Source organism: Salvelinus sp. IW2-2015, linkage group LG13 (genome assembly GCF_002910315.2).
Source record: "Salvelinus sp. IW2-2015 linkage group LG13, ASM291031v2, whole genome shotgun sequence".
Taxonomy (NCBI): domain Eukaryota; kingdom Metazoa; phylum Chordata; class Actinopteri; order Salmoniformes; family Salmonidae; genus Salvelinus; species Salvelinus sp. IW2-2015.
This window is the reverse complement of record NC_036853.1, coordinates 26,877,196-26,890,693: the sequence shown is the minus strand read 5'-3', so window position 1 is coordinate 26,890,693 and position 13,498 is coordinate 26,877,196. Positions and strand designations below refer to the sequence as shown.

The 13,498-nt window shown below is 41.8% G+C and overlaps 1 protein-coding gene across 6 annotated transcripts in view; it reads right to left on the bottom strand.

Annotated features, from left to right (window-relative positions):
• szt2 (SZT2 subunit of KICSTOR complex) overlaps positions 1-13,498 on the bottom strand; it is a 114,128-nt gene that overhangs the window by 79,007 nt on the left and 21,623 nt on the right. For 4 of the 6 annotated variants that reach the window (XM_023999423.3, XM_024147406.2, XM_024147409.2 and 1 more), the window contains exons 12-27: positions 13,351-13,496; positions 12,955-13,107; positions 12,613-12,727; positions 12,104-12,309; positions 11,687-11,923; positions 11,424-11,502; positions 11,066-11,154; positions 10,659-10,827; positions 6,018-6,240; positions 5,597-5,797; positions 5,256-5,353; positions 4,843-4,981; positions 4,074-4,367; positions 3,683-3,890; positions 3,138-3,185; positions 1,571-1,698 (exon numbers count right to left, since the gene is read on the bottom strand). In XM_023999423.3, coding sequence (XP_023855191.1) covers positions 1,571-1,698; positions 3,138-3,185; positions 3,683-3,890; positions 4,074-4,367; positions 4,843-4,981; positions 5,256-5,353; positions 5,597-5,797; positions 6,018-6,240; positions 10,659-10,827; positions 11,066-11,154; positions 11,424-11,502; positions 11,687-11,923; positions 12,104-12,309; positions 12,613-12,727; positions 12,955-13,107; positions 13,351-13,496 — 2,533 coding nt within the window. The remainder of the gene's footprint in view (positions 1-1,570; positions 1,699-3,137; positions 3,186-3,682; positions 3,891-4,073; positions 4,368-4,842; positions 4,982-5,255; positions 5,354-5,596; positions 5,798-6,017; positions 6,241-10,658; positions 10,828-11,065; positions 11,155-11,423; positions 11,503-11,686; positions 11,924-12,103; positions 12,310-12,612; positions 12,728-12,954; positions 13,108-13,350; positions 13,497-13,498) is intronic. The other 2 variants (XM_024147407.2, XM_070446204.1) reach the window with 1 other exon arrangement.

Below are 13,498 nucleotides of genomic sequence, written 5' to 3'. Positions count from 1 at the left end.
GAAGCCTGTACAGAATAAAAATATTCCAAAACATACATCCTGTTTGCAATAAAGCACTAAAGTAAAACTGCAAAAAGATTAGCAAAGAAATTAACTTTATGTCCTGAATACAAAGCATTATGTTTGAGGAAAATCCAACACATCACTGAGTACCACTCTTCATATGTTATGGGTATGCTTGTCATCGGCAAGGACTAGGACGTTTTGATTGTTCCTGAGTGGCCAAGTTACAGTTTGGACTTACATTTCCTTGAAAATATATGGCAAGACTTGAAAATGTCTGTCTAGCAACGATCAATAACCAACTTGAGAGAGCTTGAAAAAAATAATAATGTGCAAATATTGTACAATCCAGGTGTGCAAAGCTCTTAGAGACTCACCCAGATAGATCCAGCTGTAATCGCTGCCAAAGCTGATTTTAACATGTAGTGACTCAGGGGTGTGAATACTTATGCAAATGAGATATTTCTGCGTTTAATTTTCAATAAATTTGCAAACAACTCTAAAAGCATTTTTTTCACTTTGTCATTATGGTTATTGTGTGTAGATGGGTGAAAATACTTTTGTTTAAAAAAAATCAATTTTCACACTGTAATCAACAAAAGTAATACTTTCTGAAGCACTGTAATATACCCTAACAAATTAGTCAATACTTTTATCTGGATGTTGTTAATATCAAATTCATCTTGAGAAAACAGGTTTAAAATTAGTACCACAGTTTTTTTTTCCAGTACCACAAGGTTTACATTTTGTGTTAACCTCTTGACTCAGTGAGCAGTGAGAGAAAAGATGCTGCCGTGGTGTGAATATATTTATATTTAAATTGGCATGCCAGACTAATTTAATTCCATCAGGCTTTTCAGAGAGAAGCGGATATTTCGCCGAAGCAGAGTTGTGTCTAGTGTGTGTGAGTGTGCGTGCGTTGTCTAGTCGCTCTCTTCCTGATTGAGGTTTACAGATCCTGCTGCAAAGCAGCATAAAAACAATTCCTGAGATGACAGCTTAAAACACTCCTCTAATAGATTTCTCCGTCACTAGGATGACGCAGGTGACGGCTTTACCCTGTGCTTGCTTCTGTAGTATTGGAGGCGCTATCTTCGGGTATGTGTGTGTGTGTGTGGCAAGTCACAGGCCTAAAGGACTCTGTTCAACAGTAGTGCACTAAATAGGGAATAGGGTGCAATGCCCTGATCAAAAGTAGTGTACTATATAGGGAATAGGAAGAGAATCAGCTACAAGCTGATACTGTGGTCAATAATAAACTTCTCCTCCCATCTGCTGTCCCCAGCACCAGTAGCCCATCTCTTGTCCCTTTAGTGCCATAAAGCCGGGTACATTACCATTGGGCTCCTCTCTGCGTCAGTCATTTGCGAGTCAGAAGGTAGAGGTGCACTATCCCATTTCCTGAGCAGTTTATTTAAGGGGTGTTTTATGACGTCTGGCTGTCGCAGTGGTCAAATGCAAGCTACACAGACAGCTTAAGCAGTCAGACTGGACTAGTCACCTTTGACCTGGTCTCTCATGACAGGCCGTTACCCATAAATGTTCACGTCTGTCAGCAGTGTATTACCTGTGACGTAACACTGGTGGTAGTGCTCCTGTAGCAGGCTGCAGTAGTTGGCCAGCTCCTTGTGTTTATGAGGCTGCGACATCAGGTCTGTCCAGGAGGAAGTGCTGCTGCGTTCCTGAGATAGAGACCTGCAGGAGGAAGAGGACAGACACACACCGGGGACACACACACAAACACCCCAAACACCATTAGAGAAGAAGAGGAGCAAGCTCAGAATCAGGAAGCCCAATAGTAGATCTGTGGGAGAAACATACAAGCCACAGAAAAGGAGGGAGCATAGCCTCATCATCAGATATTACACGGTTATTTTACACACCCCTTTGAAAACACAAAATCTCATCTCACCCCCCAATTAACATGCCGCATGTCTCCTTCGCAAACGCACAGTCTCTAATCTCACGCCACAAAAAAAAACACAAATCTCTGATGACATTTAATCTCCATTAGAAAAGAAACACACTGTCCAGCTCCATGTAATGTTGCATTATGCATTGAGGAGGATGCTGTTAAAAGTCTATTAGCTTGAGCGGTCACTGAACAACAGAGCTCCGAAGCGTGCTTTTTAACGGGGGGAAATAAACCCCTCCGAAAATGTATCCAATATGTCAATACTATGTGTCTAATGTTAATCTGGAGATCAACACATGGCCAGTCCTGTACCATGATACACAAGTGTATAATTCCCATATTTGACTTGGAACTTGCAGGTGAAAAAGAAAAAGAGTACAAAGGAACTTGTTTATTCATTAAAAAAACATGAATTGTTTAATCACAGGCTTAGAGGAGAGATTTCCAAAGCACCATGCCCATGGCATCAAGTAGGGTCTGTAAAAAGTCACCACACCCCCCCAGAGACGCTTGAAAAAAAAAATACTGCAACTGCATGAACCAAATTAGATTTTCTGGGAACATGCAATAAGTTAGATATTGTCAGTTTACACAGCAGACATGTTGATTTTGGACAGTTCCACCCATTGGTATCTGACTGCAGAAAGAGAGACAGCCTCCTACAAGAAGTTTGAGCTCCAGCAAACATAAGTGCCTTGCGTTGTGAAGTCAAGCCTTCAGTTATGTAAATGAATATAAAGACAAAATATCTAGAGGCAACAGTCTTATCTGGAGGCAGATACCAACCTCCCAATAGCAACACAGGCCTGGATTGAGTGAGAGAGTGATGGCCTCAGCCTCACCCACTTAGAGGAGGAGAAACCTCTCCCTGGAAAAGGAGGAGCTAGGAGCATATGGCCAGGCCTAAGTCCCTCCAAACCCCATCAATTCATCTTTCCATGAGCCCTTGCATCCTTTCTCCTCACCTCCTGCTCAACTGTATTGGAGGAGAAGGTCCAAGGTCCCCCCCCTTCAGACCTTCTTCTCCTATGTCTTTTGAGAAGGACGCAAGGAGATAAGATGCAAGGAATTGAGGAGAGATTCATTGGGATTGATCTCACCACAGCTCTACACCAGGAAGGGACGGAGGGGAGGAGGATGGGGGGAGGTGGAAGAGGAGGATCGGGGGGGCGAGGTGCGCGGCAGGATGATGGAAGCAGCAGTAAGCTAGCTGTGCTACCTGAACTTCATCTGCTGATGCATCTCCCAGGAGTCAGCGTCTTGAGGTCTATTTATCACCGTAGTATAGGAAAACAATTAGAGGTGAACAACGTTAGCATGGTACTCAACCAACAACAATGAGCTTGCTGGCAGCCAATGTTGAGTGAAGGGTAGACTTATGAAGGGTATAATTGGGTATGGCATGGTAGGACTTCTGACTGAGAGCGTTTCAAGTCAGTCACATATGATGGATGGTAAGGTGATTAAACTGATGAAAAGTAAAGTGCTGAATACATGGAGCCTTGGAACTGCTGTATTCCCCTCCCAAGACCTGGGTTCAAATTGAAATTGTTTCCTCCTCAATACTCCTCAGTCCCAGACGGCTGGATTTTCCACTTCTGAGAATATTCAAGTGATAACATTGCATGGGGAACGATCCATCCTCAATCAAGTGCAGCTAAAGTATTTGAAAGAAAACAAATCCTATTTGAACCCAGATGTGCTCCCCATCAGTGTGTGTGTGTGTGTGTGTGTGTGTGTGTGTGTGTGTGTGTTACTGGGTACCTGAAGAAGATGTCCCTTGGCTGCCTGTTGAAGTGGGGATGGACTAGCTGGTCCTTCAGAGAGTCCAGGGAACAGTTATAGACATATACAGGGCAGCGCGGACGGGACAGGTCCCCTGAGCTCTGCTGGGACGCCTGGCGGCTGAACGTGATGTGGAAGTCTCTCTTCTGGGGCTCAGCGAACTGCACCCCGTCCCTCTCCTCCACACCTGAGAGAGAGAGAGTAATTTCCAATTTGCTCAGGGAGCCCCATCCCATCCCTTCCCTTTCACAACAGTAACATTATGTTATTGCAGAGAGAGGGGGATAGAAAGAGAGAGGGTTGGGTTACTGAGAAGGTACAGTATGTTAGTAGCAAAGGACTAATGATGCAATAATCCTACAGTACTTACCTGCACCTTTGGTGCCATTTTCAGGCTCAGAGAGACGGCTCTCCCAGTTGTCCTGCTCCACCGTAGAGCTCCCAGATCCAGGGGAGAGCAGGGGTGACGTGGGTCCCACAGGACCACCACCACCAGGGGAGAGCATGGGGGACCTCAACCCGCTACTCAACCCACCATTCAGCACATTGGTGGAGCCAGAGTGAGAATCAACCTGTGATTTGTTGCCAGAAGTCAGGGTGTCGTCATCATCTCCGTTGTCCTGGGGCTCGGTCTCCAGCCCAGACAACATCAACATCTGGACATCTGCAGAGAAAGCACAACAATGTTGAACTCAAACATTTTGCAGAGCGACTTACAGTCAGTGCATTCGTCTTAAGATAGCTCGGTGCTACAACCACGTCACAGGCATAGAACGTACATTTTTCCTCACTAAACATAGCTATCAGTGGAGTCGAGCAAGAAGGTGGGGGGGGGGGGGGTAGGTCAAGTGCAATTGCTGGTTATTTATTATATATTTGGGGGGGGGGGGGGGTTACCAACATCTACGAACACACAGCACTGTTGGTTACCAACTTTATGATGATAAGCATGTCGATTACAATCAGTTAAAACTAGCACGATGCCAGGCTGGTGGCTAGCCTAAATACATAGGATTCCTATAACTAGAGTGGAGCCCCCACTTGAATAATGAGTAGAAAAGATCTGTAGCTCTGTCCTATTCATACACGCACATGACACAACTACAGCAGAGCACAGGGAGCAGTAGCGGGGTACCTACCTGTGAAGGTGGCAGGGAGGAAGGTCAGTAGGATCTGTTGGGGGCTGATGTACTTGGCGTAACACTTCCACTGAGGGGTAGACCCATCCCTCTCCACTGGGACTGGCTCCTCATCCACCAGGTCTGCATTGCTGAAACTCTGAGAGAAAGAGGGGACAAACTCACCGGGCATAACTGAGAGGACAAGTGCTACAAAATAGACTAAACATAATGTTTTCCCCAAGGTGGACAGAGTTTCAATGAGACGAAGAAGAGGGTCGTGTAAACCATGTCCGGACATCCAAAACAGAACCTCGGGCCCACTGGTGGTTTTACATTGTTTTTACACCGCATAAAACCGATATCAATGTCAAGGAGGAACATTCTGGATTTATTTCCCTGAAGAGAGAATGCAGACTGGTTAAAAGGTTTACCTGAAGGGTACTGGTTGATCCTGTCACCTCCTTACTGCTCCCTGTAGTGTGGAAGGACATCACTGTGTCCTGTCTCTCTGGGGGTTTCAGGCACTCTTCTGTGAAGGGAAAGTAACCACATGGCAAGGCAAATAACATTTAAAAAATGTGTGCAGGAGTATAGGATGTTGTTACATAATGAATACGATCATTAGCAGGATTCTGTTCTTTTCCGTCAGTCAACATGTATTCATAAAGCCATTTCTACATCAACAGTTGTCACAAAGTGTTTTACATTCACCCAGCCTAGACCCCAAAGAGCAAGCAGATGCATAGCAGAGGCACACATTCACAAAGCCTACCTCTGATGACCGGTAGAAAGAAGGGTGCAACATGTCCGTCTCGTTCCCTGTCTAGGATGTGATGCATGAAGGTGACGTTGTCCTGGTCAGCCAATGGGATCTCCCGGTCACTGAGCTCCTGTTGCAAGCTGCTGTGGAACAGGCTCAGCAGGAGCTCGTTGGGAATATAGGGGGTGCTCTGGGACACCTCCTCGTTCTCCACTGCAATACACACAAATAAGTATTCATTAATTCATCCACCACCTTCATAATATTGCAGCGACAACACCTAGTGACCATGTCAAGAGGTTTGGACTTTTTGGTGTAATGGCTAAGGTGTTGGACTAACAGTCGCAGGGAATCCTTGATTTAGCAAAAATGTATAAATTCATGTTTGATAACAATAAGATACTTGAGGACATAATAACATGATAAAATTCACCTCTGCTGAGAGTGAGGAAGAAGATTTCTATCTGTTGGCACTTGGGCAGCAGCTCGATGAGGTCAAACTGGAAGGGAACAGTGTGGATGCAGTCCTCAGAGGCAGGGGGTTCTCCTGCAGCGGTCCCAATTGGAGGGTACACCTGCTCCTTATTCTGGCACAGCTGGCTAAGGTACTCAAACGTCATAATGGTGGACATACAGGTCAGATCCCGGGGGAAGATCTGTGGATAACGTAAATTCACATTAGTTTATTTTTTTTTATTAGCCCATCCACCAGCACCACTCTTCGGAGGACACACTGTTTTTACAGCTTTTCTGCTACATATTTTCTGCATTTTACATATACATTTTAGATAGGTGGTACTTTTATATACAGCAATCGCATAACAATAATACATTACTGAACATAAGCTCTTTAATCCCACCACTCAGCCCATCCCACTTATCACCATAGACCCACCTCATTTGGTTTCCATGTGCCATATATTTTTCAAATGTGCTGTGATGTTTACATTTATGTTTGCCCTTTCTAATCGCATTTCATCCACAGATTGTGAGCAAAAGATGAAAATCTTTCCTACAAGTATTATTATATTGCTGATTCATTGACTATGGCTTTCCAAATCACCCAACACTGCTATTTGTAAGGTTCATTTTAAGTCAATGTTGAGATTTTTTTTTTTAACAATTCCTCAACCTGTGACCAGAAACAAGCTAGATAGGGGCAATACCAGAATAAATGATCTAGTGATTCTGTCTCTTCGCAGGCAAAATCTACAGAGCTAAGATTGTTGTATGCCCCATAAATATAACATTCTGTTGGTGGCAATAATTTTGGATAAAAATGTAAATTGAAATGTGTTGACTCAAGTGTTGTTTTTTGTATCCATTCATGTACTGTACCATGTGCCATGGAATCGGTACATTGAACATATCTTCCCATTTATTTTGCAACCTGTATGGCTCAGCTGTCAACATTTTTGTCCTCAAATGAAACTGGTATATATTTTTTTTTATTCCAATCCTTTTCAACCCAAAAAATCCATAAAGAATGGTTTTGATTTTAACCATAATATTTGTTGTAATATTCCTTCTCTTTTTTCTGGAGGATAAAATGTTACTTGTAACCAGCTTTGTGTGGCTTGTTTAAGAAAGGGTGATACTTTCAATTAGTCGGAAATGAGAAGTTGTAATCTGTATAAAGGCAAAAAGGCCATTTTGAACAAAGGATGAGCCTTTCTTAATAATCTACTGGAGAACCATTTTGGGTTGAAGTATAATCTATGTATGAGTGAAGCTTTTAGTGAGAGGTTTAAAGCTTTAATATTTAATCATTTTAGCCCCACCAAACTCATATTCATTATATAGACAAAATTAAATGTGCCTGTCTTAGCATTACAAATAAAGTGACATTTTTTGCCATATGATAAAAAAAAACGAGTTATCTAGAGTAGGCAGCACCATTAGTAAGTAAACTTTGATAGAACCAGAGTTAAATCAATGTGATTTTTCCATAAAAGACAAGTATTTACCTCTCAATGGTTGCAGAATATAATCTATTTTTGCAAACCTACTGAAATTGTTTGTGGTAAGTTCATTTATATTTTTTGAGATGTGAATACCAAGTATGTCTACTTCACCATCCACCCATTTCATTAGTAAACTACTAGGTAGTGTTAACATTGTGTCTTTTAACGATCCAATACGTAATATGGTACACTTGTCATAATTAGGTTTTAGTCCAGAGAAGCTAGAAAAGGGATCAAGATCTTCAATGTGACAGTGCAAGGATGCAGATTGCGGACTTAAGAAAAAACTTCAGTCATCGGCATACATTGACACTTTTGTTTTTAACCGCGGATTTCTAACCCATTGATGTTCTTGTTGGATATAATTTTAATAGCTAGCATTTCAATGGCCAAAATAAATAGATACGGAGACAACGGACAGTCTTGTTTTACTCCTCTTAAAAGCTCAATACTTTCTGAGAAGTAACCATTATTTACTATTTTGCACCTGGGGTTGCTTACATAACAATAACCCATTGTATAAAAGATTCACCAAAATTAAAGTAGCCCAGGCATTTATATATAAATTGTAGTCGTACTTTATCAAACGCCTTTTCAAAATCTGCTATGAAGACCAGGCCTGGTATCTTTGACGTTTCATAATGTTCCACTGTTTCAAGTAATTGTTGTATATTATCTCCAATATATCGTCCATGTAAAAAACCTGTCTGATCAGGATGAACAATATCTGGTAAAACCTTTTTTTATTCTATGTGCTATGCATTTCGCCAGGATTTTTGCATCACAACATTGAAGTGTAAGAGGCCTCCAGTTTTTTTTAAATGGACTGGATCTTTATACTTACCACCTGGGTCCTGTTTCAGTAGTAATGAAAATCATATCTTCTTATTGAGTACGTGAAAGTCTACCATTTTTAAAGGAGTAATTAAAACATACGCATAAGGGATCTTTGAGTACATAAAAAATGTATGATACAGCATCAAGTCCTGGATGTTTTCCAGACTGAAAATATTGAATTGCCTCAAGAAGTTCCTTCTCTGTAATATGGCCTTTACACAGGTATTTCTGTAAATTTGTCATTTTATAAAAAAATATTATTATTAGGAGATAAATCTTTACAGTTAAAATCATTCAGTGGAGATGGAGGAGACTGAAAAGAAAACATGCTTCAAATATTTTTCTTCCTCTTTCAAAATATAATTTGCTGAATCATGGATGACTGTCATTTCTAACAAGTTTCTGTAAATTATTTTTGGATTCAAGAAAAACTTAGCGCATTTTTCGCAATTTTCCATCCAATTCGCTTTATTTTTGTAATAAATTACACTTGATTGTTCTTGAATAAGTTCTTCCAATTCTTTTTGTTTTTCCACTAACTTATTTTGTGCATATATAATACAGATTCCATTACTATCTACCTGCGCTGTTACTTCCTTTATTAGTCTAATCTCTTTTGACCGAAACTGCTTTAGTTTTAATGACAAGTATTGTATTGAATGGCCTCTAAAAGGTACATCTAAAGGTGTCTCATACAATAAGGGGATCTGCTGTACCTATGTTGTGCAAAAAAAAGTTAATGACGAATTATCTTCTCTTAGTTAAGAACAAATTGTCATCCAGTAGGCTTTGATCACATTTCCAATATCCACGTGGAAATTCTGTGAGTTATGTGGAGGCCAATTAGATGAAGGTTCAATTACATTCTGTCTCCTATTAATACTTTTTAATCGTTTGATGAGAATGAGACCAGGAAGTAGTCAAGTCGGCTAGCTTGATTAAGCCTCCTCCATGTATATCTCACTAGGTCAGAGATTTTCAGCCTCCATATATCAACTAGTTCTAATGTATCCATGATATTTGTGATCTCTTTAAGTGCATGAAGGTGATAGTTTGTAGTGTGATTTCCTTCACGATCCATTGAGGTACTTATAATCATATTGTAATCTCCCACCATAATAACAGATTAATTCGTTACTTGTGAGCTCAATAGATTATTAATATAGATTCATGCTCATATTAAGAAAGTCCTAGAAAAGGCTATAAGCATGTCAGCCCAGCCTGCTCAGTTCATTGGATCCAATTGTTAGAAAAAAGAAAGAAAAATACCTAGAAATATCACAAGACCAGTTCTTTATGCCCAGTACATGCACGCAGCCTATCGGCAGAGAGACATATTTAATGTACTCCTTATTATATCCTGTTATATTCCAACAAGAAGAAAGAAAGAGAAAGGAACTTGCATTTTAATAGCCGCTAATGATTGTCTGTAAAAATGTGTCTTACGCATCACACTACCCATGAAGGGATACATAAGTTTAACTTACAATCGACTCTGACACAGCCATGGCACGACAGCAAAGAAGACATGCAGTACTGACAATCTAGAACGAGTAAACCTGTAAAACCAACCCTCTCTCCAACCACACGCATTTGGTTTTTACTCCAGGGCTGTTGCTCTATCACCTCGTCCGTTTTACACTTAGGCCTATATCATTAGGATCAAGAATCTAAAGGTAGCGTGTGTAGCTCACGCAAACATGTAATACACTTCTCACTGAGAGAAGTGCTTCCATAGGCAGTTATTCAAGTAAACTCACTATTACAATCAATCAAATGAAGAGAGAGGAACCGGACTTAAAGAAACCAGACTTAGTCCATCCAGACTTAGTCCATCCTCTGGCTGCATATGTACACACGCTTCAACTTCATCTCTATCAGTATTGTAATACTATACAAATTGGTGAATATATCATTAGGATCAAGAATCTAAAGGTAGCGTGTGTAGCTCACGCAAACATGTAATACACTTCTCACTGAGAGAAGTGCTTCCATAGGCAGTTATTCAAGTAAACTCACTATTACAATCAATCAAATGAAGAGAGAGGAACCGGACTTAAAGAAACCAGACTTAGTCCATCCAGACTTAGTCCATCCTCTGGCTGCATATGTACACACGCTTCAACTTCATCTCTATCAGTATTGTAATACTATACAAATTGGTGAATTGGATTAATCGGTGATTGTACTACTGAATAGCGACAGTACCTTTGACAACAGCTGAGAATGTAAGAAGATCAATTTGATTAAGCGATGAAGCGATTGATACTGACCGCCTGTGGTATCTCCTGGTAGGTGAGCTCCTGGAAGTGTCTGTGTTGGTCTCTAGGGCTCCATACTGTCCCACTCTGAGGCTCTACCCAACACTCTGTCACCAGGTTGAGCTCTGTGTCCACATCAATGGCCTCCACCTCTGTGTCGTTGTCATCGTCTGTGGAGAAACTGGAGACCCATGATGGAAGACAAGGGGTCAGGACAGGAGGAGACAAGCAGATGCATATACCAAAGTGTTCAAAAGGTTAAAAAAATTTAAAAAAATTAAAAAAGTAATTAGAAATGTAACTGTTCCTCTAAATAAAATAATTTGATAATATTTGAAGATACGGTTGGAGAATGTGTAGAACTGGTGGACTAAAGCAATAGAAACAATGGCCAAATATTCAATGGAATTCAGTCTCACCTGTCCTTGGTAGAGGTGGAGTGAGGTGGAAACAGGATATACTGGACGATACAGGTGTGACTTTCTCTGTCCACCGCCTCTGGCATCCCCTACGAGCACACCATCACAAGGCATCATTACAATGGGATTTTTATAGGAATTCAATGCAAACACTATACAGCAATAAATTGTCTGGCCTCAATATGTCCAGATTAGAACATATGTATGTGTGTATTGTGTAGCCTAATCTTCCTTTCAGTGTTAATGTAGACAACGCTACATTAGTACTCAAAGGTTTAGTGAGAGGGTTTTTCTATTGAGTTCATATGGGTTTAGTAAATATTTGCTGTCCCTAAGTGCCCCAGCATGCTACTCTCACCTTCATTGGCAGTTCAGTCACCATGTTGACTATGCCCTCTCCACTGGCAGCAAAATGAAAGCCCTCAGAGAGGCGAATCCTTGGGAAACATTCAAAAACATTTTCAGGCAACAAGTCAGAAGATGTTAGCACTCCTAAGACCTCCCTAACAACTCTCTGCTATGATAATGACGACTTCATTTATATTCGTAAGGAGAGTCTTCACAAACATGACATACATAGTGCACGAGTCAGGTAACATTAGACATGCCAGTGGGACTCACTCAGACAGCATGGACAGTATATGAACCACAGCCTGCAGCGGTACGGTAGCACCCAGGCCGCTCTGCACCGTCCACACCCAGCGCTGGTGGAGGAAGTAGCGGGACAGAGACGCCAGCGTGGACGAGGCCGTCCGATTGGCTGCCATGCTAAGGGGCACGGTCATGTTGGTGGGCTGGGTGAAGTTCTCCATGTTCAGAATAAACGGGGTCCGGAAGTCGGACGGGAGCTTCTCGTACCTACAGGAGGATATTGGACACCATTAGAGTGTTCATAATTGGGTAAAATATCTTCATAATCCAAACTTAGGTCTGATACTTTGTGTTATGACCTCAATAATTGTAAATCTACAGTAATAAGCCACGTAGCTGAAAAAAACGGCCATGCCCAAGGCACAAATCTGACAACATTCCACTGACCTGATGAGTAGTTTCTCCAGAGGTTTGTTGAGGACCACCACACATGGCCGGTCAGACAGCGCAGGTTTGGGAGCAGGGAGAGGAGGAGACTTGGAGGGGGATGCGTGCCCCAGAATCTTCCTCTTGGTCTTGGGTGTAGCCTCCTTGTTCTGGACGCGGTGAGGGAAGCGAAGCCTCAGGATCTGCTCCCGCAGCTCATCCACTATCTGGAAGTGGGCCAGAGAAAAGGTTAAGCTGAAGAATAGGATGTGTTGGTTCCCTCACAAACAGTTCAGTTCACTTGCCTTTTTCGGCCTTGTTCAGGATTTACATAAACGGCAACAAAAGGTCACACCAACAGAGGGTTGCAACATTCTGAGTATAAAAAAGTGATGTTTCACCTAGCGACTGACATCTTTCTGCTTGTTAGATCCATTTAGTGAGGAGAAATAGACACAGCTCTTGAGATTCAAAATATATATTTTTTTCAAAAATTGTTAAGTGTTTTCGGTGTGGACCATGTCCAATACCTTGTTCCTGGTGTGGGCCAGGGTGCCGATAGGGAAGCCCAGCCTCAGCACCATGCAGGGAGCCTTGGAGATCAGACGCACCAGGTAGAATGAGTTGGGGGGCTGGTCAGAGGCACTGGGGAGAGAACAGGACATTCATTAAAACCTTACTCCAGTCATTTACTGTAGCTCAATCCAGACCTGGGTTAAAATAGTATGTGTTTTAGTATATTTTGAGACTATTCCATTGGTTCATTGAATAACAGCTTAAGCACTTGAAAGAAAAAACAAATATTATTTTAACACAGTTCTATCTCACTCCACAATGTGAACAACATTTCCCATGAGTCTCTCTGCCTCTACCTGTATATGAGCTTGACATATGAGTATCCCTCCACCAGTACAAAGCTGCTCCAGTCCCTCAGTAAAGAGGTGAGGGCTGAGTGGGAGATACGACACTGGATGGTGCTGAAACGCCCGTTACTACCAGCCGTGTGGAGGTGCTTGGGCACAGGCCTGCAGAGAAGAGAAGACAGGAGATCACCATTACAATGACTGGGAAAATACTTTTAAAATGAAACCTGCACACTTGTAGATTCTACTTAGATTTGACTAATTATACTAAATGACTGCTCTCAGTGATGCATCACTTTACATGACATCTAAAAGGAGAAATGAAATCAATATGAATTGACACAACATTGTAATTTAAGAAATTGACACCAGAAGTTGGTGTCGTATCTATAAACCATCTCTCACATGTCGTGCTCCAGGATGATAGCAATGCGGTGCATGTGAAGCCATCTCTGCCAGAAGTTGGCGTCCATGGACAGGATGGGCTTCCAGTAGAAGGCAAACTGGGACTGGGAGGAGTCCTTAGAGCCGCTGTGCTGGAGGGAGAGAACCT